Source organism: Schistocerca cancellata, chromosome 8, assembly GCF_023864275.1.
Source record: "Schistocerca cancellata isolate TAMUIC-IGC-003103 chromosome 8, iqSchCanc2.1, whole genome shotgun sequence".
Lineage (NCBI taxonomy): Eukaryota > Metazoa > Arthropoda > Insecta > Orthoptera > Acrididae > Schistocerca > Schistocerca cancellata.
In genome coordinates this window covers 336,467,936-336,492,195 of record NC_064633.1, presented here as the reverse complement: position 1 = coordinate 336,492,195, position 24,260 = coordinate 336,467,936, and the positions used below count along the sequence as shown (strand labels likewise).

Below are 24,260 nucleotides of genomic sequence, written 5' to 3'. Positions count from 1 at the left end.
TGGATCCCACCACTCTTATCACAATGACCTTCACCTTTTCAGATTCTGCCAGACCATGTCCCTCACAAACCTGGTGCTGCAAAAACACATTTCCATGGCATAGGGTTCTCAGAACCACCTCTGCTCCCTCCGTGCAATATCTAGTTCGTATATCACATCTCTGAAACCGAATCCCTTGCTCTCCAGCACCAGCATTCCAGACACCACCCCCGTAGTAAGTTATCCAACCTAATGATATCCTGCTGTTGCCACTATCCAACCCCTGTACTTCCCACAGTGTATCTCCTCGTCGAGCCCTCGTAATGCCCAGACCCTGCCTAGCTGACCTTTTCAACTTTCCACACTCATCCCCCAAAACTCCCTACAACACTACACCAAATCCAGAGCCAAAATGGTCCGGGAACATCATTGTTAATCTTTGCACCAAAAACCACAGCCTGACAGGAGTCTCAGTCCTATCTAAAGGCCTCAGCTTCAGTCCTACACCCAAATTGACCTACTCTCCCTCTTCCAATTCCAGCAATGAAAACACTTGTCCCAAGCCAACGTAATCCCAACACTGAACCCTGGCTCTTCCAGTTCATTCCACCATCCAACCGTGATCCTCCCACCTAGCCATCCCCTGTTGCCTTCTAGGGATTTATTACCTTCACAACATCCTTCCCAAGGTCCCTTCCTAAGAACAGTAAACTTTCAGCAGAAGAAAAGACAGCCATACACAACCTCAGAACAGATCCTCATCTAAAGACAAAGGTTCCATTGCTGTTTTTATGAATTACAGTGACTATCTGGTGGATGCCTTTCCTAGGTGTCTGACTCCTCCAACTGTAAATTCGGCAAGAATGTTCCCATCCTAAAAGTCCAGCCTAACTTCCAGTCCCAGCTTAAAATGCTACGCCTTTCCAGAACCTCTCCCCTGAAGCTGTTTCCCTCCTCTCCCCAACGACACCCCGCACATCCACATTCTACATGCACCCCCCCCCCCCCAAAAAAAAAATCTGCAAACCCAACAATCCTGGACACCCTATTGTAGTTAGGTATTGTGCTTTCTCCTACAGAATTTTGACTGTCAGTGACAAAACCTACAACCAGTTGCCCAGGATCTAGCATCGTACATTAATGATACCAACCACTTCCTTTACCGACTCTCCACTATCCCTACCCGTTTACCTCCTGGATCCCTATTTGTCACTGTTGATGCCATCTGCATGGCAACTTGCTTGCGGACCTGTTTATGGGCCATCCCCTAAGAAACCTTCCTAATCTCCCAAAACCCTAAACTCCTGGTCTGCTTCAAATTCATTGATGATATATTCATGACCTGGAACCAGGACCAAGACATCCTGTTGTTCTCATTCCTTCACAAACTCAACACCTTCTCTCATGTCTGCTTCACCTAGTCCTCCTTAGTCGAGTGTGTCAACTAAGTAGACATTGAGCTCCTACTCTCTGATGGCTCTGTCCACACCTCTGTCAGCATAAACCCACCAACCACCAAAAGTACACGTATTTCGACTGCTGTCATACCTTCCACACCAAAAAATACCTCCAATACAGCCTGGCCACCTGTGGACGGCATATCTGCATTGGTAAGCACTCCCTTGCCAACCATGCAGGAGAGACGCTCAGTAGCTCGCTACGGGCTTTTGTTGAAGTTTCAAGAACATACCTTCACCGAAGAATCAAACAGTATATTGCTCCCTCCTACGTATATCTCGTGAAGAGACCATGAGGATAAAATCAGAGAGATTAGAGCCCACACAGAAGCATACCGACAATCCTTCTTTCCACGAACAATACGAGACTGGAATAGAAGGGAGAACCGATAAAGGTACTCAAGATACCCTCCGTCACACACCGTCAGGTGGCTTGCAGAGTATGTATGTAGATGTAGATGCTGAAGATCTCACAAAGGTCTTCACAGACAGGCATTACCCCCCTCCCCCAGCCCCCCCTCCCCCCAGATCTAGTCTGCAAACAGATTTCCTGTGCCATATCCCATACACACCCAATCATCCCACCACCCCCCAAGAACTTGCTACAAAGAAGTGTCCCCTTTGCCACCAATTGCCACCTTAGACTGGAACAAATGAACCACATTCTTCATCAAGCACTGATTACCTATCATCATGCCCTGAAATGAGGAACCTCCTACTATGATGCTTCTCAAACTGCCTAAAGTGGTTTCCCATCACCCACCCAACCCTCATAATGTCCTAGTCCATCCCTATGCTACTTCCAATCCCAGCCCCATGGCACAGGGATCATATCCCTGTGGAAGACCCAGGTGGAAGATGTGCCCAATCCAGCCACCCAGCATTTCCTATTCCAGTTGTTTCACATGCTTGCTGAACCCCATGAGAGGCTGAGCCACCTGTGAAAGCAGCTATGTTATATACCAGCTGTGATGCAGTTTTCTATATGGGTGTGACTACCAACTAGCTGTTCACCAGGATGAATAGCCATTACCAAACTGTGGCCAAGAGCAAAGTGGACCATCCTGTTGCACAACATGCAGCTGAACATAACATGTTTGATTTTAATATCAGCTTCACAACCTGGGCATCTGGATCCTCCACTTTGCCATCAACTTTTCTGAGCTGCACAGGTGGGAGTTATCCTTACAACACAGTCTCTGTTCCCAAAATTATCCTGGCCTTAGCCTACGATAACCTACTGTCACCACAGGCTCCACCCAGCAGTTTCCAACCCCTCTGTCCTAATATCTCCTCCCAGTTCATGTCTTCTCACCCTCAGTTTGCTCTTTTTGTGCAAAAGCACCCTCCAGTCTTTTCCCCATTTGCTCCTCTCCTTCTCCGCTACCGTATTTACTCGAATCTAAGCCGCACTTTTTTTCCGGTTTTTGTAATCCAAAAAACCGCCTGCGGCTTAGAATCGAGTGCAAAGTAAGCGGAAGTTCTGAAAAATGTTGGTAGATGCCGCCACAACTAACTTCTGCCGTCGAATATATGTAGCGATTCACATGCATGTTTTTCAGGCACAAAGATAAATACTGGCGCCAAAACCTCTGCGTCAGTAAATAAATAAAAAAAAAGGTGGAAGACGAAATTTTTTCTCCGCCCCGAGTTTCGACCACTGCATTTTCACACATTATCCAACGAAGTAAATACAAATTCCGTATTGTTCGTCTTCGAATGTAGCAACATTTCAATGTACTGTACTACGAAAATCCGACTGGCAAGACTGTTTGGGATGTTTGTCAATATGGCCAACTCTACGTTCTGAATTTTTTCTACCTATGAGAAGAGATGGTTGCTAATAGGAACTTTTATGTATTGTGAATCACATGAAGTATTCTCTTCACCATAAGAATAATATGTATATAAACATTTTGCCATGTATTCTTTCGTGTTTGCTGCTATCTCATTTAAATCCTGTCTGCTTAATAAACTACGAAACTAGAGTGAGACAACAGCAAACGCCGAAGAATATACATATCATTTCATGTTTATATTCGTATTATTCTTATGCCTAATAGTGATACAGTCAGAAATGAAGCACGTCAATTGACTAGATTTTTAAATCTAAGATGACTAATTTCTGTGCAGAATGTTATGTACTAAAGACGTCTGCAAAGATTTTCAAACAGAGAAAAATTTTCGCTAAACTCTCGTTCAGAACATCTTCTATCATACGCAGTCTATTATTTGGTTCTTGTTGATCGTCAAAGAAAGCAGCAGTGTTAGTAACAACAAATAGCAGTCTCTTGCCATTGTTTCGCTAATGAGACGATTCCTCTCTTTTTCTTTTTTTAATTGTAAGCGGCGGTAGTGCGCACAAAAGCAAGCCACGCCGCGAGCGGCGACAGGCCGTAAACACTGATTATCAGAATGTGACAAACAGTGCATGACACAGTACAGTAATGCATTTTCAGCTTAGAGTGACGTAAACACCTATAACAAAGAGAACGGCACTTATCAGATCAAAGAAAAATAAGCATTCGATCCAAACCAGACGAAGCACATGAAAAATGAAGGGTACCCGTATAAATATGGACGGAGCACCTGACGCATAGCAATGGCTACCTGGTAAAACCTAACTGCTAAGCTTACTACGAGAACCAAACTACTGTAGCAGTATCGTCATCCATTCGACCTAAATTGTGTCTCATATTACAATGGACCAACTTTGTTTTGATTTGGAGGTGCGGCCTAAAACTTTACTCTCCCCTTGAATTTCGAGTCTCATATTTCAGGTGCGGCTTAGATTCGGGAAAATTTTTTTTCCTTGATTTCGAGTCTCATTTTTCAGGTGCGGCTTAGATTCGAGTGCGGCTTAGATTCGAGTAAATACGGTACTCATTTGCCCCCCCCCCCCTTCCCCACAATCTCATAATGCTGTCTTTTAGTCTCTCCATGCTCCACCAGACAGCTATCTTCTCTCTCCCCATCTGTACTGTGCTATCCCTCCCCCTTCCCTGCCCCATTCCTGATTGCTGCTTTTGTTCAACCTAACTGTTGCAGCCTGGCTAGAGCAGCTGGAGATAGCGGATATGTGTGCATGTGGTGTGCCTGCTTGTGTGAATGTGTGTGTATGTGTGTGTGTTTTCATTTCTTTCCTGAACAGGGCTTTGACGAAAAGTGTAGTGTGTAACAGTCTTCTCATCATGCCAGTCTGCAGTTTGTCCAGAATGCCATTGCCCCTATTGTAAATTTCATCTGGTGGAATGAGCATACTTTACAGAATACCTCCGTCAAAAGATGTAGTGTCACAACAGAAAAACTTCATCAGTTTATGATAATCAAGGGAATTTCAGTTCACTGACTTACCTGTGAGCCTCACATAGTTAGGACAAGTGCTGTTGACCGGATTTCTTGTGAAATTTTTCTGGTACCCTTATCCAAAAATTTACCTTGAGCAGTTGAAGAATCATCTTGTGATGTTAACCTTTTACATCTTAACGTGTGTGTGTGTGTGTGTGTGTGTGTGTTTTTACTCTAGCTCGAAAAAGGATTACTCCAAAAGATAGGAAGCTCTCTCTCTCTTCTTATGTGTGCCTATCAATGACTCAGTGCTTCTGCTTTTTAGTGAGTGGTCACCTTTAATCCAAAAGTATTTTTATATGTACTGCGGACTTTTATGGTCAATACTTGAATCCTTGGTGTATTTTGTTAAATGGGCATTAGGCCTTGTCTAAGGCATGTTTCTGTGTCTAAAGTTCCAAAGTTCCATCTTGTAAAACTGATGATGTCTACTGCATTAGGAAACAGTGTATTAGGCATAGAAACATGCCTTACACCAAGATCTGCTGCTCATAAGAAATGAGCATCCGAACATGTGAGGATTGTGGTAGAGAAGACGAATGATCATCTTGGTCGCCTTCAGTTTATTGGGAGAATTTTGGGAAAGTGTGGTTCATCTATAGTGGCGAACATGAATGATTGGCTTCAGTTTATTCTGAGAATTTTAGGAAAATGTGGTTCATCTGTAAAGGAGATTGCATATAGGACACTAGTGCAACCTATTCCTGAGTACTGCTCGAGTATTTGGGATCCCGACCAGATTGGATTAAAGGAAGACATTGAAGTAATACAGAGGTGATCTGCTAGATTTGTTACTGTTACGTTTGAACAACACTCAAGTATTATGGAGATGCTTCTGGAAATCAAATGGGAGTCCTTGGAGGGATGGAAAACATTCTTTTCAAGGAACACTATTGAGAAAATTTAGAAAACCTGCTTTTGGAGCTGACTGCAGAATGATTATACTGCCACCAGCATATATTTTGCATAATGATTTCAGATATAAGATAGAAATTAAGGCTGATACAGAGGCATATGGACAGCTGTTTGTCGCTCGCTCTATTTGTGAGTGGAACAGGAAGACTAGTAGTGGTACAGTGTACCCTCCATCACACACTATATGGTGGCTTGCAGAGTATGTATGTAGAGCAGATATAACAAAGATCACAGAAGATACTAGCTGCAGTTTTGAACTGTCTTCTAGTGATTGGTATGAAAGACCTCACAGTAGATAGAACTAAACATGTTGCTCTCAGTTTGTATAAAGTCATGATGTGTGAAAGTAGGTCTAATAGCTTTGTGCTTATGCTGAGAGAGGATTATAGTGCTGTTGCTGTTCATGATGCTTGTAAATGATCTTGTGAATAAGACTGAAATTTCCATATCATTTTTACAGGTGATAACACTGTATACAGGGAAGTCACAATGCAAGGAAATTGTAGTTGTGTTGAATGATTACATGAAACTAGTTGTATGAAAGGCACAGTCCAAACCAAGATTGGCCCATCTTCCTGGAAGATAGGGCCGAGCACGGGGGATGTGTTAGCTGGTCATTGCATTGGGAGCTCCAGTATTAAGCAGGTGCTGGAGCCTTAGAGAAATAACAGCCATGTTGGGAAGCAAGGCCAGTGTCCACCCTTTTCATTTCTGCTTGTCTGGAGGAGGGCGGGCAGCTTGTCCTCGTCTGAGGTGTGAAGGAGGCTGTTCCAGCAGCAGTTGAGTGCAGAGTGCACCAGTCTGCAAATCAAACCTCATTGTAGGCACAATGCCTGCTGCTTGGGTTCACAGGCTGTCCTTTGTTCCCGTAGATGGCTGGCTACTTTGGTGAAGACAGATAACCTCGCTTGCGGGGAGCAGAACTAGCATTTTGCAGCACTGGTTTGGGGCTAACACCCAAATCTCCAGATGTCAGACACTCAGAATGGTGCCAAACATTATTTGTTGATAGAGACGCAACCAAAACTCCAATTTAGTGTGTACTGTGTGCTGTCGTCTGGCAGAAAGGGGATTAAACATTAATTAAAAGTGACACCAGAACTATGGAGCACAGGAAAAGCATAACTGTGAACAACTAATATGTATAGCTTATGTGTAGTAGAGTGTACCAAGGATCCTGGGTTCAAATCCCAATGATGACCTTTCTTTTTTTTTCCCCAGTATTATCATGAAAGTGTTATATGGGACTATTAATACTCACACATCTGTGATGTTGTTGTTTCTTTATTCTGCTGTACCAATTGTTTAAGTTTATTCTGTGAAACTACATGCTCCATCTCAAGAGTGTGTCTGTTCTGTTGTACATGTCTGATAGAACACCACACCTATCTATACACATGTACTCTGTAGGTTTGCTACTTTCAACTAACGAAACAAAAGCAGACTGCCAAAATAACATTGCTACAAACTCTGAAAAGTTGTTTTACACGCCAGGAAAATGTTCTCCCATGTAATTCTTTCACACTCAAACGGAAAGGAAAAAAACTGTCATCAGTGGGGTTTGAACGCAGGACCTCAGGTATGACGACTACACACTCTACCACCTCACTCATGAGATATATAGAAGGCAATTATTCACAGATACGCTTTTCCTGTGCTGCGTAGTTCTGGTGTTACTTTTAATTACCATTTACACATGTTCTACTGGACAACAGGACATAGCACGAACTAAATTGGTGTTTTGGTTGGTACATACTCTGTCAACATACAACTCTTGGTACCAGTCTGAGTGTCTAACATCTGGGGTTTGCGTGTAAGTGGAATGCTTAAACCTGCATCTTGGATGCAGATTTATCGACCTCTGGTATCAGATGAAGATTTTTAGGACCTCTCTGAATAGGTCAGGTGTGCAGTGTGCACAGGAAGAGGCTATGAGGGTGTTAGTATTATGTAGTATCCACATGTTTATTTTTTAGGATACAGAAATCCCTCCAAAGGCTGGAAAGGATACATTTCTATTTCAGGCAGAGATGAATGTCAAACTCATTAATTAAAGAGAGAAGCGTTCATCTTGGCAGAGTACAGAAAGAAAATATGTTAATGTAGTATTAAATAACTGCTGGAGTATCCATGGAAAGTCTCCAGAACTCGACACATAGTACTAGCTGTCTGAACCCAGATGTTAAAGCAGTGAAATTTTAAATTCCAGTTGGAATGTACACCGCAGAGATAGGCTGAACACTGGTGGTGGAGGGGTGTTTGTATCCACAAATAATAAATGAAATGTTGTCAGTTTATCGCATATCGTGGATGTTAACTAATTTGGATGACTGTAAATGTTAAAGGTGGATCAAACATGGTAATTGGATGCTTTTATATGTCCCCCAATCCCAGGGGCAGCAGTGGGGGAACATTTTAAGGAAAACATACAGGAGGTTGTGCATAAATTTCCTGTTCTTGTTACAGTATTTGGGAAATGTTTCAACTTACCAGCTATATACTGGGAGACTCAAGTGATTAGAATGGGTAGTAGGGATAGGGAATCATGTGAAGTTGTTCTAAGTGCCTTATCCAAAAATTCTTTGATCAATTGATCAGAGAACCAACAGTTAGAGTTAAAATCTTAGATCTCCCAGTTGCAAACGAGCCTGAACTTTTTTATTCAGTTAACGTAGAACAGGAAATCAGTTATCATAAGGCCACAAGTATGGAGTATGGCTGTAAAGGTAGGTAGAAAGATATTTTTGCTTAGCAAGTGCAATAAAAAAAGAGACTTAAAATTACCTGGTCAGTCAACATGAAACATTTATTTTTGAGACAGGAAATGTGGAATATAATTGGACAGAAAGCAAAGGAAGCTTCGCTGCAGATTTAGACATAACTAAAGGATGACAAGACAAGCAAAAACGGAATGAAGCAAAAATTAGCATAAGATGAACCATGCTTGAAGTGTTCAATTTTATCTATTGATCCAACAAAACATCCTAAGAACTATGGATGAACAGCAACAGGCAGATTCCGTATTGCAGAATTTCTGAAAGGCAGTGCCCCACTGCAGACTGTTAGCGAAGGTACAAAAATATGCAATACATCCTCAGGTATGTGAGTGACTCAAAGACTTCCTAAGTAATAGAACCCAGCATTTTGTCCTCAACGGCGAGTGTTCATCAGAGACTGGGGTATCATCAGGAGTGCCCCAAGGAACTGTGATATGATGCTATTCTCTATATCCATAATCGATCTGATGGACAGGGCGAACAGCAGTCTGGGCAGTTTGCTGTGGACGCTGTGGTGTGTCAGAAGGTGACATCATTGAGTGACTGTAGGAGGATACAAATGACATAGATACAATTTTTAGTTGGCGTGATGAATATCAGCTAGCTCTAAACGTAGAAAAATGCAAGTTAATGCAGATGAGTAGGAAAAACAGTCCTGCAGTGCTCGAATGCAGCATTAGTAATGTGCTGCCTGACACAGTCACATCATTTCAGTATCTAGACATAACATTGCAAAGTGATATGAAATAGAATGAGCTTGTAAGGACTGTAATAGGGAACTTTAGGTTATTGGGAGAATTTTAGGAAAATATGGTTCTTGTTTAGAGGAGACTACATGTAGGACACTAGTGCAACCCATTCTTGAGTGTTTGGCATCACCACGTAGTCAGATGGAAGGAAGACATCAAAGCAATTCAGAGCAGGCTGCTAGATTTGTTATCGGTAGGTTCAGACAGCATGCAAGAATTATGAAGATGCTGCAGGAACGCAGATGGAAATCACTGGAGGAACACTATTGGGAAATTTTAGAGAATCAGCATTTCAGGCAGACTGCAGAACAATTCTGCTGCTACCAATGTACATATCATGTAAGGACCACAAAGATACGATGAGAAATTAGGGCTCGTACAGGGGCATATAGATAGTAATTTTTTCCCTCGCTCTATTTGCATGTGGTCATCCACCATGTGGTGACTTTCTTAGTAAGTATGCAGATGTAAATTAGAAGTTTTGGTCTTACATTAAATCAGCAAATGGATCAAAACCATTTGTCTGGTGTTACACCCCGCCTTCAGTTAAATAAAATTGCATTTGAATTGCATGTGCTTACACAATTACAAGATGTGGCAAGTATATTGTGGCAGAGAAGTATCACAATTGTGTTTGGGATACTTAACTGGAATCTTTAGTTGTTGGAGGTATTCATCGATTACATCTGCTTGCTGCAAAAATGTAGTTTTGAGGTGTATTATTTGGTATAGTTTGTGTTCATATAAAAATATGAATGCATCAAATATGTACACACACTTCATTTGATGACTTTTAAACCTTTTTTGCCTGAATATTCGCAAAACAAAATCATCTTTGACACCATATGTGCATGCTGTCATGATCTTGTGCCATTATATTAATTAAACTTGCACTGCTTAGGTGGGTGTTGAAACCTTAAATAGGGTTCAACCATATCAAGTGATCCAAGAAAAAAATAATTGGTTGGTTGACCATCTCAGAAAAATTTTATATTTGCTGGGTGAATTCCCCAAAGTTTAGTAGTCACAACAACATTTTTTTTTTTAATTTATTGTTTATTATTTTGAAATAGTCGCCATATTTGTTCCAGACCGCATGCGTTCTTTCATATTTGCAAGCATCTACATTTTTTACAATTATTCAGTAATGGATTGTCCTAAGCCTTTCAGATAAAATGCATTTAGTTCGGCACACTCTGGGCTACAAATTAACATCATTATCACTTAGCTGAATGTATTCTTCAGTGTATTTTTAATAGTTCAAAGTTATCAGCCACAAATTAAAAAACTCCATTTTTGAACAGTAGTTTTCCAAAGAAAGATTAATTTCTCAGTTTTAATATGTTTTCTGCTATTACACTGTTAGTGTAGTTACTTTTTATAGAGTATCGATGGTGAGCAGCTTACACCTAAAAAAATACACTATTTTAAAAAAATGGATTTAAAAAATTTTTCCATTTTGTGGCCTGCAATATCTTTGTTGGGAGACCAGATAAAAAACTGAAAATTTCACAGTTAATAGACCTGTATTATGTCAAACTACAGTATAAATTTCAACTTTGAGATTCAGTTGGAAGTTATGGAAAAAAGATTACAAACACAAGTCAAAAATACGTTTTTTAACATCTGCGATATTGGTAGGCTAATCAAATAAAGTATACCAATTGCATAATGTAACACACCACACACAACTATTAAAAATATATTAAAGAATACATTCAGCTAAATGATAATGATGTTAATTTGTAGTGCAGTGTGTGTTGAACTAAATGCATTTTATCTGGAAGGCTTAGGACTATCTACTACTGAATAATTGTAAAAAATGTAGATGCTTTGCAAATACGAAAAAACACCTGCGGCCTGGAACAAATATAGCCACCATTTCAAAATAAAAAACAATAACTTTTTAAAAAAATCTTTTTGTGACTACTAAACATTAGGGTATTCACCCAGCAAATATAAAATTTTTCTGAGATGGTCAAGCAACCAGTGCTGGACCACTTGGTATGGATTGACCCATAGGTGTACTCTTAACAATTAAAACCAGTGCGAGTATAATGACAATAATGTTTTAGCTTATTTATAATTACAAAAATTGGTTACAGAGCTATTGAAACACACCATTGCGTGCTTAACAAATTGCAAACATAAATTGTATAGTCAGAATTAAGTAATATACATTATTTCAGCTTCAATTTCATAATGTATGTGTTTGTAACAACCAAAATTGTCTTATATTAACAAAACATAAAAGTACTTTACCAAATATGTTACTAATATTTGTGCCAGGACTTAACAGTGTATTGAGTCATTGTCATATTTTTACTTATGTTTGAAGTTATTAAAAAAAATATATTAGAAACATAATAGTGTTTGTGTGGCGAACATCTGTATCTTTTACATATTTGAGTAACAGTGATGTTGATTATGCTTACAAATAAGCTAAAGAATAGTAGTCAGCAGTAGTGAAAAAAAAAGTTGTATTATTCAGCTTTTGCATTTGTGTGAATAGATGTATTAGCGTGATTGCTAAAGATATGTATCACATTCTTCAATTATTTGTATCGATCTGTTACGTTACATAGATGGTCTGTGACCATAATAGTGGGGAATGACACCAAAAAGGAGGATGACAGAGAGAGACTGAAATACTAAATTCCTTGTTCCAAAATTGTTTCATTGAGTAAGATCATTCTCCAGTTCCTCCTCTAAACTGCCTTGTGACCAGCAGAATGACAGATGTTGAAATAAATGATCAAGGAACAGAAAACAAACTAAAATTGCTCAAGGAAATGCGATTGAACCTGTAAGGATACCTAAATGTTTCAAAGTAGAGTATGTGACGGAACTTGCTCCTTGACTAACAGCAGTGCACTGTAGGTTGCTATAAGAGCAAGCCATTCCCAGTGAATGGAAACACACGTAAGCCACTCCCGTTTTCAAGAAAGGTTGTTGAACAGACGACAAAACTATAGACCTATATTGCTGATGTTGCTATGTTACACAGTTTTGGAACATGTTTTATGCTCTCTTAGTATGACATTTCTTGAGACTGAAAATCTCCTCTGTAGGAATCAACATGGATTCTGCAAACAATTCTGTGAAACTCCCGCACCCACCCCCCCCTCCCTCACCCCACCCACCCCATATTATGTGATTATAAGATTGTAGACAGTCACTGAAAGCAGCTGCATCCATAAATTATCTGGTAGTATGCATAGAGGGCAATTTAAAGTGAAACAACATAAAACTAGTTGAGACTGAGCTTCATTGGAAGAATTCTCAGGAGGTGTACTCAATCCATGAAGAAGGCAGCTTACAAACCCTTATTTGATCAATACTTGAGCATTGCTCGTCAGTCTGGGATTCCTACCATTTTCATTTGATAGAGGAAACAGGGAAGACCTGAAGAAAAGCAGCATGGTCTGTTGTCACATGTTCAGTTAATAAATGCAAAAGCATCATGGAGGTGCTAAACGGACACCATTGGTAGATATTACAAGATAGGTGTTGTGCATCACACTATGGTTTGCTGTTACAATTCTGAGAGCATACATTTGTAGAAGAGTCAAGCAATGTATTGCTTCCTCCTATGTGTATCACATTAAAGACCATGGAGATCTAATCGGAGAAATTTGAGCTCACATGGAGACTTCCGACAATTGTTCTTCCTGTTGAGCCGTTCTGACCAGTTCCAGTGGAAGATTATAAAATAGTCATTTTTCATAAGGAAGGTTACTGATGTTGATTTTCTGAGATGCATTTTACAAGAAGAGTCTAGCAGCTTATTACTGCTTCACACGTTCTTCTCATGATGTTACTGTGACGAAAATTGTGTAGAGGTTTACTGGCAGTTTCTTCCTGGTAACGGTTTGTCAGCGTGATCACGTGACATTTGCCAGCGGAGCAGGAAAGAGGAAAATAATAGTGGACCATAAAGTAGCCTTTGCCGTATGTTGTAATGTGGCTTTCAGAGTATTTATGTAGATCTAGACATTTATTACAAATGTTTGTTACACTCAGAAAATCCAGCAGTAACAGTATATATTTCATTGCTTTCCAGGCATCCAGAGAGGATATACAGAAACTTCTACTTGCATATGGTGACCTTAGAGAAGTGAAACTGCTTGAGAGACCAGATGGTTCTTCAGTAGGGTGTGGATTTGTACAGTTCACAAGGAAAGAAAGTGCAGAAAAAGCAATTAAAATGTGCAATAACTTAGATTTTATGGGTGAGTGTGTAAGAGACTTCTCATATTTACAATTTTTTTGATTTTTTTGTTTTTGAGCTCCAGGACATTTTGAAAAAAAAAAAAAGATTGATTTATCTTACTTGTGTCACATACAATGTGTGTTTATTTTACAGTTATTTTGTAACCAACAAATTATAATCCTACTAGACTTCTAAAATATTTTAAAATTTATGTCTGATTAGCCCTTAATGGCTACAAACTCGTCTAATTGCAGTAGCAAAAACATGTTGTATTTGTGTTGCGGAAGAGCAGTATGTGAATTCTGGTTTATCAACTTTATCTTGATACTGACATGTACAGAAAAAGAATCAACTGTGGTCATAATTAAAAGAGAAATGTGACAGTGATTTGTTGCAATCAAGGTAGATAACACACCTTGACTGCAAAAAATCAGTGCCATATTTCTGTTTTAATTCTCTGGCCATTGGCACAAGGAATATTGTTATGGAAAGATGTGCTGTCTATAATCATTGGAGAGAAAGGTGATGGTGCTTAGAATCGACGAAGTTGGAATAAATATTCAGTTTAGGTATTGAGGGGTGGAAGTTGCCAATCATTGGCCTGCAGAAATGAATGGAAAGACAAGGCACCTCACCTTTAGCCCTACACCCAAATTTAACCATACTGAACTTGTCAAAGATATAGTCTCCTTCTCCTAATCCCTGCAGTTGAAGCACTTCTTTGCCACCAATCCCTCCAACCGTAACTACCCTAATTCCAATATTGAACCCTGTCTCTTCCAGTTAATACCAGCATCCAACTGTGATCCACCGCCCCATGTAACTGCCCACGGGAATTCCTTACCTCCAACTTCGCCTCACCATCCTTCCCCAGGTCCCTTCCTCAGAACACTAACTTTTCAGTAGAAGAAAGAACTGCCATGCACGACCTCAAAATGAATCCATAGCTAATCATCCTACCTCCTACCTGCAGACAAAGGTTCCACCACTGTTATGAATCGCAGTGACTACCTGGCAGTAGGCCTCTGCCAATTATTTGGCTCCTCTACCTGTAAACTCTGCCAGAGTGAGCCCAACCTAGAAGGCCAACACAACCTCCAGTCCCCGCTTAAAGCCATAGGTCCTTCCCAGAGTCTCTCCCATGAATCTTGTTTCCCTCCTCACCACTGTGACACCCCGCACCCATCTTCTACATGCTCCCCTAAATCCACAAACCCGACAATTGTGGACACCCAGTGTGCTGGTTGTTGTGCCCCCACTGAAAGAATTTAGCCTTCATTGGCCAACACCTCCAACCACTTGCCTGCAATGTAGCCTCCCACATCAAACAACAACAACTTCCTTCACCAACTCTCCACCATCCCCACCCCTTTACCTGCTGGATCTGTACTCGTCACTGTTGATGCCCCTCCCTATACACCAACATCCCTCATGCCCATGGTCTTACTGCTATTAAACACTACCTTTCCCAACATCTTTCAGACTTCAAACCAACTACCTCATTCCTCATACACCTTACTAACTTTATCCTAACCCACAGCTACTTCTCCTTTAAAGGGAATGTATTCAAACAAATCCACAGCACAGCCATGGGCACATTCATGGCACCCTCCTATGACAACCTTTTTATGGGCCTTCTAGAGCAGACCTTCCTACCCTCCAAAAGCACCAAACTCCTTGTCTGCTTCAGGTTAATTGATGAGATCTTCATGATCTGGACTAAGAGCCAAGACAACCTTTCTTCATTCCTTCACAACCTCAACACCTTTTCTCTTCACATGGTCCTTCTCAACATTCCTAGATGTTGACCACCTCCTCTCTGATGGCTCCAACCACACCTCTGTCCGCATTAAACCCACCAACCACCAACAGGACTTGCATTTTGGCAGCTGTCATCTCTTTCACACCAAAAAAATCTCTCCTATACAGCTTGGCCAGCTGGGGATGGCAAATCTGCAGTGACAAAAACTCCCTTGCTCAGTACATTGAGGATCTCACCAAGGCCTTCACAGACAGGCACTATCCCCCTGGCCTAGCCCACAAACAGATCTCTCACACCATTTCCCCTCATAACCCCAATCCTCCCCCCACCGCCAAGAACCAGCCATCATCACCCAGTACCACCCTAGACTGGAACAGATGAACCACATCCTTCGCCAGGGCTTTGATTACCTATCATCATACCCTGAAATGAGGGACATTCTACCCGAGATAGTTCCCACCCCTCCTAATGTGGTGTTCCGTCACCCACCCAACCTCCACAACATCCTAGTTCATCCCTATGCCATTCCGAATCCCAACCCCTTGCCACAAGGGTCATACCCTTGGGAAGACCCAGGTGTAAAACCTGCCCAATCCACCCATCCGGCACTTCCTACTCCAATCCTTTCACAGGCTTACCCAACCCATCAGAGGCTGAGCCACCTGTGAAAGCAGATGTGCTATATATTAGTTGTGATGCAATTATTGCACAGCTTTCTATGTTGGTATGACTACCAACCAGCTGTCCACCAGGATGAACAGCCACCACCAAACTGTGGCCAAGAGAAAAGAAGATCTCTGCTTCTATAATTATTCTGGTCTCAACCTACAGTAACATGCTGTCCCCACACTCTCTACCCAACAGTTTCTACTGCCTCTGCCCTATCATTCCTCCCCATTCTCATTTCCCACCCTGTTTATTTGCCACCCTCTGCCAACACATCCGTCTTGTCTTTCACCACTCCTCTCATTTTTTACTCCTTTTTTCCCCACCTCCCTGCCCTACAACCTCCTGATGCTGTTCCTTTTGGTTTTCTAGTGCCTGCACAGTCCACCAGACAGCGCTCATGTTTCTCCTCACCCATACACTACTATGCCTTCTCCTTTCCTGCCTTCTCCAGACTGCTGCTTGCATCCCACATGATAGTTGCATTCTGGCCCAAAATGCTGGAGTTGGCAGTGATATGTTAGGTGTGCTTGCTTGTGTGTGTGAATGCTGTGTGTCTGCTTTTGCTGATGAAGGCTGTGGCCAAAAGCTTTATGTTAGAGTCTTTTAATTGTGCCTGTCTGCAACTTAATGTGTCTGCTTTACAGTAAGCAGCAATCTGTCTTTTTCTGCAGTGTTAGTACAATTGCTGCTGCAGGCATTCGTATTACTTGTCTTCACACTGCATATATGGCATAATTGCTCGTATCTGGTCAAGTACTACTGAGCACTGAATTTCTTTTCCTTGAATTTCTTTTTCCTGTTAAGTGCACACACTTTGTTTTTGGGTAGGCGAGTCTGGCTGATAGAAGTCTTTGCCCTGATGCTCACCCTGGTACCCACAAGTAAATGGCAGGAAAAGCAAGGGACTGATGACCATGACCTAGCAGTTTGGTGCCTTCCCCCCTCTTTAAACCAACCAGGAAAAGCAATGATGGGGCAACATCATCATTGTCACCAATATCAAATAGTAGCCTTTTACAGCTATCATTTGCAGGCTTCTCTCCTATAATTTTATTAATTCAACAGCATTAATATTTAGCTGTGATTAATTTATACTTCTCACTGTTTGGTGAATGACAGTGCCCGTAACATCCTATTAAACTATATACTGGCATTGGTTGTTCACAAGCTTGCCAAATGTGTTCATTTTCTATTATGTCAAGCATTTGAATCAATAGTCCATCAGTTTAGCAGTTGAAATGCCCCCTCTGTTGCCAGCATAACATGTGTCCCATAAGTTCACGTGCATGTTGCATCACCCAGATTTCTTCTCCCATCATGAGCTATAACTCACAGCCTGGCATAGGCAGCCAGAGTCAGTGTTTGTGTGTGTGTGTGTGTGTGTGTGTGTGTGTGTGTGTGTGTGTATGTGTGTGTGTGTTTCTTGTTAGGTAAGTAGGCATAGGGAAGATTTTTATTACTCTATTCTTGCCATGGTTCAGAGTCCTTATTCATCTGTAGGTTTCCTATAACTTGCTGGATAAGTCAGTTCAAAGGCCAGAGGAAGACAAAGGCATCCCACTCCCTATAATATCATGTGAGGTATTCATATTAGCCTGTTGGGTGTTTACATCTCTATCTTCACTGTCAAGAAGTGACAAAGTGATTGATATATCACCCTTTCACAACCTCACAGTAAAATATTAAGCACAAGCTGCAGGAATATTTCAGTCCATTTGCTTGTTTCTTATTCTCTAAATAATATTTGTCATGGTGAGAAAAATGTTTATGAATATGGCAAATTGTTTATTATCTCTTTGAATCAATGCAAATAATCAAACATTGCGCATTGTTTTTTTGGAACAGTATAAGCATTTAAAACAGTTCAACTCCCTTAACACTCACTCATATGGATTTGCTTTTGTGTAGAATTTGGAAATGAGAATCTGTGTACTGATTGTTTCATGGAGAAATCTTTTCCATTTGTCGCCTCTGAACTGATGTGTATTGTCTGACAGTAGGTTTCCAGGCTTGTCAATCTTCATCAGATAATCTTTATGACTATGCTCGATAATAGACATCTCCCTTTACCTATTAAGGAATTTGCTTTGAGTACTTTGAAGTGACAATGTACAGCAATAACATATAATTTATGCCTCCCTGATCTGTTGGTAGGCATCCATGAATATTGACTGCTACAATTGTTCGTGGAATAAGAGGTCATGCAGTGACTTAGTAGGATTGTTTCTTCACTTATAACAAATGTTTTTATCACATTCTATAACATGTGTCTTATTCCAGGAAAATAGCAATATCCATTCAATTTGTTTCCACACTTCACCACACCAGATTGTCCCCATTGTCTTCAAGATTAATTTTTGAAAAGGATAGTTTGCTACTCATGATATAGCGAAGATGCTGAGTTGCAGACAGGCACAACAAAAACACTGCTAAACAACTAAGCTTTTGGCTTTGGTCCTCACGGTCTGTTGTAATCCTCTTGTGCCTGGTTCTGGGCCTGTTAACATGCAGACGGCGAATTTCTCAGTAGCGTATTGTATAGATCAGTGTGAAAATTTCACAGTTTTTGAAATCTCCACCTGTGATTTCCCTTGCTCATGAAAAGCTTTATCTGTGTCGCTTTTCTAAATTGAGTTTGTTTCTTTTAGGCACAGTGCAGCAGTATCACCAATGTTACAGATTTAAACAGGAAAAGAGCACTAGATTAGTGATATGTGTCCGCAACGAGTGGATGTAGCAAATTGATTAGTACACAGAAAAACTTTCAAATGAGGAATTATGTGACACGAGATATTTTATTGGCGGCTTAGAGGTGGATCATTATTTCTGCTGACAAACTACTTTTTAAACGTAATGGTTTATTCTTTACTGTTACATATAATGCACAAGTGCAAAATTTGTAGGATGCGCAATACTTTGGTCAAGGGTGTATTACACTTAAGCCAGTGACTGTATCCATTGTCACAAAAAGTGTGACACCTCCATTTGTAATTGGGACAGCTTACTGCATTATACCTATGGTTTCTGACATAGAGCTTCTTTTAGATTCTTTAGTGGACAACATCCGAAGTTTATGTTTCACTCAACAGCCTTAGTGATTGCTCACCAGATGCATGGGCCTCTTCTTGGGTGTGACATGTTTTTTTTTTTTTTTTATCATTCATATGACTTGCTGTCTGGCATCTCCTGCTCTTATTATTTTTTCACTAGGAACATTATGACATCTGCATTCCATGTGGTAGCTATCTCTCTCCACCAGTCATAATATATCGTATTCTCCTGTTTGGCAGTCACAAGCTTCAATTCTCACCTCTGTCTGCAATAGAGATCTCATGAACGAACACATAAGGACAGTAGTAGGAAAGTTGAATGGTCGACTTCGGTTTATTGGGACAAGTTTAGGAAAGTGTAGCTCACCTACAAAAGAGACTTCTTATAGAATACTAATGCAACCCTTTCTTGACTGCTGCTGGAGTGTTTGGAATACCTACCAGCTCGAAGAAAGACCTTGAAACAGATCAGAAGTGTGTTGCTGGATGTGTTACCAGTGGGTTTGACCAACATATGAGTGTGGTAATTTAAATTGGAATCTGTGAAGGGAAGCCGATGTTCTTTTCGTGAAACAGTATTGAGAAAGATTACAGAATGGGCACTTGCAACAGAATACAGAAAAGTCCTAATGCCACCAACATACATCTAGCATAAGGACCTTGAAGACAAGGTAAGAGAAATAAGAGCTCATAGAGAAGCACGTAAACAGACATTTTTCTGCCTCTGCATTTGTGGGTGCCATATGATGGCTTGTGGAGTATCTATGCAGATGTAGATGGCACGTAACTTCTTTGTTTGTATCCAGTTTTGTGAGCTAACATACGTGATTTATGTCCAGATTGTATGCTTTTATCTTTTTTCACCAAATTTAATCTGTTGGTTACTGCCAGAAATATCATCTGAATGGTAATCAACTTCTCTTTGATTTTTAGGTATTACATGTTTTTTAAAATTTGCATTATATTGCTGTAATAAATCATGGTTCTGGTGCTTTACTCTGTTTAAGTATTTTTCAATGTAAAGTGCCTCATATGCATTTATAAGCTTCCAGATTTAAAACTACTTTCCATACCTTTTCCTATATCTTTCTGACCAATATTGTACCAAGAAGATACGCGAGAAATCCTCATAGGTCTCAAATCGGTCAGTTGCTTCCGTGGCCAATGAGGTACAATCACCCTGTGTGTATTTTCTGTCCGTTGCTCCAAATTCATGGTAGCTGTGATAAAAACTGCTGGGTGCAGTTCTCTTATGATAGTAAATGATCTAAAATGATTTTTTTGAATCGTGATGTCTTTGGCTCAAAGCCATTTCCTGTGTTATTGGTTCCATTCAGATAATTTTATGAAGACAGAAACTACTACTGCACTCTTGCCACAAAAGAGACTGCAAGGAAACTGGCAGAGTAAAGTTAATGAAAACATATGATTTGTAATAAGGGCTATGTGTGAAGTCTACAGTGATTTTCACAGTCATATGTTGGTGAAATATCTGTCAGACAATCTTTGGAAATTGTGGTTATATGTAAAGTCAGTGATGAGATGCAAACCTGCCATTCTATCTCTTATGGATCCATCTGGTTTTGAAACTGAAGACAGGAGACAGAAAGTAGAAATTTTAAATTACGCATTTAAAAAGGTATTCAAGCATGAATATACTGCTGTACTGGTGTATTACAACATCACGTATGAGTCAGTGATATCGACATAAAAACTATCAGTATTGCAAAACAGTTAACTGCTTAAATCGAATGAGGCACCAAGCTCCACATAATTCCAGTTACATTTTACATTGAATACACAGACTTAACTCCTTTCATATCTATCTTTATCCAGAATTTCTTGCAGAGCAAATAGTCCCGCATGACTGAAAAAAAAGTGCATGTCGCTCCTGGTTGCAAAAAGGGTAAAATATCGGATGCACAGGATTTCAAACCTGTATCACTAAACCCATCTGTTGCAGGGGCCTAGAGCATATTTTAAGCTCAAATGGTATGATCTTCATGGAGTAAAATGAGTTTCTTTCAAAGGATCAATACGATTCAGGAAAATACACAGCTGGCTTTATTCATACACAACATCCTGCAAACAATAGATGGAGATGAACAGGTAGATTGTCTCTTCCTAGATTTCTAGAAGGCATTTGGCGCTGTCTAACATTGTCGAACCCGGGTCTCCGGCTTACTAGCTAGACGCATGCTGAACACTGCACCACTTAGACACAGTGATCTTTACAACTGCATGGACTACACTAGTATGCCTTGCATCAGGCCCGAATCCTCAACTTATCCACACCTATACTTTCTTTGTGTCTTGACAGATTCGTAGTGACTGTGGGCTCAAAGAGTGTCTGTTCTTTCGGTCATGTCTGAAAGAACATATATAATTAAGGTGAGGATGACCAATTGATCACTTCAGTGCAGATGTGCACCATGCTCGACCTCTTATGGAAATCAGTGAAATGCTGCGAGTAATGAGGACAGTGAGCAAAGGGTGCTACGTTAGTAGTGTATGGATAAGTTGAAAACCTGGGTCTGACGGGAGGCGTGCAAGGGTAGTCCGTGCAGCAGCGGTGACCACTGTGTCTAGATAGCACTGTGGTCAGCACAACTGCCTTGTAAACCACAGACCCAGATTCGAATCCTAGCCTAGCAAAAATTTTCAATGTTCTCCATTTATTTAAAGAGTGCCCACTAACAGCTGATGTCAGTCCTTTGTGACTTGATCAGTACAGTAAACAACCTGTATCTTTTGATGGTCAGAGAACTACTAACACTTCCTTTGATTCATATTTCAGAGTTGGTTTATAATGAATAATTATTTTTTATCATTTTTACAGTAAGGGACATGCACAATCATGATGAAGTGGTTGTTAAAACACTGCAAAGGACTACCTCAAATGATAAAGATGATACTACATTGTCTTGTTTTTATCAACTCAAAATCAAACAAAGAAAACCACATTTGCACAAATACAGGATGAGTTAAAAAGGACTTTACAACTTTGGACTGATATAAAAATTTATTGAGATAACTTACAGAATCAGTAGATGCGCCATTTTTTAGCGAACAACCTCAAGTTTGATTCATGTAGTACATGAGTACCCCATTTTGCCACTAGGAGTGCCAATGTAATGCACTGTTAAAAATGGCTACCGTATTTACTCGAATCTAAGCCGCACTTTTTTTCCGGTTTTCGTAATCCAAAAAACCACCTGCGGCTTAGAATCGAGTGAAAAGCAAGCGGAAGCTATGAAAAATGTTGGTACGTGCCGCCACAACTAACTTCTGCCGTTGAATATATGTAGCACGACACAGGCATGCTTTGTAGGCACAAAGATAAATACTGGCGCCAAAACCTCTGCGTCAGTAAATAAATTAAAAAAAAAAAAGTGGAAGACGAGTTTTTTTTCTCTGCCGCGAGTTTCGACCACTGCATTTTCATACATTATCCAACGAAGTAAATACAAATTCCGTATTGTTCATCTTCGAATGTAGCACAATTTCAGTGTACTACGAAAATCTGACTGGCAAGACTGTTTTGGATGTTTGTCAATATGGCCAACTCCACGTTCTGAATTTTTTCCTATCTGTGAGAAGAGATGGTTGCTAATAGGAACCTGATGAAATTTGAATCACATACAGTATTCTCTTCACCATAAGAATAATACGAATATAAACATTTTGCCATGTATTCTTTCGTGTTTGCTGCTATCTCATTTAAATCCTGTCTGCCTAATAAACTACGAAACTAGAGTGAGACAACAGCAAATGCGGAAGAATATACGTATCGTGTCATGTTTATATTCGTATTATTCTTATGCCTTATAATGATACAGTCTGATATGAAGCACGGCAAGTGACTAGATTTTTAAATCTAAGATGACTCTAATTTCTGTGCAGAATTTGATGTAATAAAGAAGCGGCCGCAAAGATTTTCAAACGGAGAAAAATTTTCGCCTAACTCTCGTTCAGAACATGTTCTATCATACGCAGTCTATTATTTGATTCTTGTTGATCATTATCAAAGAAAGCAGCAGTGTAAGTAACAGCAAATAGCAGTCTCTTGCCATTGTTTCGCTAATGAGACGATTCCTCTCTTTTTTGTTTTAATTGTACGCGGCGGTAGCGCGCACAAAAGCAAGCCATGCCGCGAGCCGCGACAGGCCGTAAACACGCACTATCAGAATGTGACAAACAATGCATGACACAGTGCAGTAATGCATTTTCAGCTTAAGAGTGACGCAAACACCTATAACAAAGAAAACGGCACTTATCAGATCAAAGCAAAATAGGCAATCGATTCAAACCAGACGAAGCACGTGAAAAAGGAAGGGTACCCGTATAAATACGGACGGAGCGCCTGACGCATAGCAATGGCTACGTGGTAAAGCTTAACTGCTAAGCTTACGACTCGAACCAAACTACTGTAGCTGTATTGTCATTCATTCGACCTAAATTGTGTCTCATATTACAGTGGACCAACTTTGTTTCGATTTGGAGGTGTGGCCTAAAACTTTTCTCTCCCCTTGAATTTCAAGTCTCAAATTTCAGGTGCGGCTTAGATTCGGGAAATATTTTTTTTTCTTGATTTCGAGTCTCATTTTTCAGGTGCGGCTTAGATTCGAGTGCGGCTTAGATTCGAGTAAATACGGTACTTTCACTGGTGTGGAGTGTGCTCGCTGTGTGTTTTGGTTTCATGAAACAAACTCTGCAACAGCTGTTTGGTGCCAATTTTGCACCGAATATGCTAAATAACCTCCAAATTGAAAGTGTATGGCTCTTTCTTCTTCATGGAGAAAACTGTCACTGGTAGTGTTTATCTGGATATGCTTGAGAACTTTTTAATTCCCCAGGTTGATGAAAATGACCAAAACAGGATGGTTTACTACCAGCAAGATAGTGCACCACCCCATTTCCTCATGGAAGTTTGAGGTTTCTTAGATAATTGCTTTGCAGGTCAGTGGATTGTCACATGGTCACATCGCTGCCCAAACTGGACACCATTAGATTTGTTTCTCTGGGTTTTCGTTAAAGACCATGTGTATGTTGCTCCCCTGCCAAACAATTTAACCAACCTGAAAAATCGCGTCTATACTGCCTTTCCAGAAAATCGGGTGTAACTTGTGCAATGAATGTAGGAAGAAATTAATTACTGTTGGAATGTTTGCCGCATCACAAATGGTAGTCATATCAAACCGAAATGACACTTCACACTTATATGTGAAACCTGAGGTTGTTTGGTACAAGGTGACACATCTACTGATGGTGTAAGTTATCTGAATAAATTTCTATTTAATTCCAAAGTTGTAAAGCCCTTTTTGACTCAATCTGTATATAA

The 24,260-nt window shown here is 40.3% G+C and overlaps 1 protein-coding gene across 3 annotated transcripts in view; it reads left to right on the top strand.

Moving 5' to 3' along the window:
* Positions 1 to 24,260, top strand: part of LOC126094876 (RNA-binding protein 28) — a 134,554-nt gene that overhangs the window by 6,966 nt on the left and 103,328 nt on the right. For all 3 annotated transcript variants that reach the window (XM_049909509.1, XM_049909508.1, XM_049909507.1), the window contains exon 3: positions 13,289 to 13,457. In XM_049909509.1, coding sequence (XP_049765466.1) covers positions 13,289 to 13,457 — 169 coding nt within the window. The remainder of the gene's footprint in view (positions 1 to 13,288; positions 13,458 to 24,260) is intronic.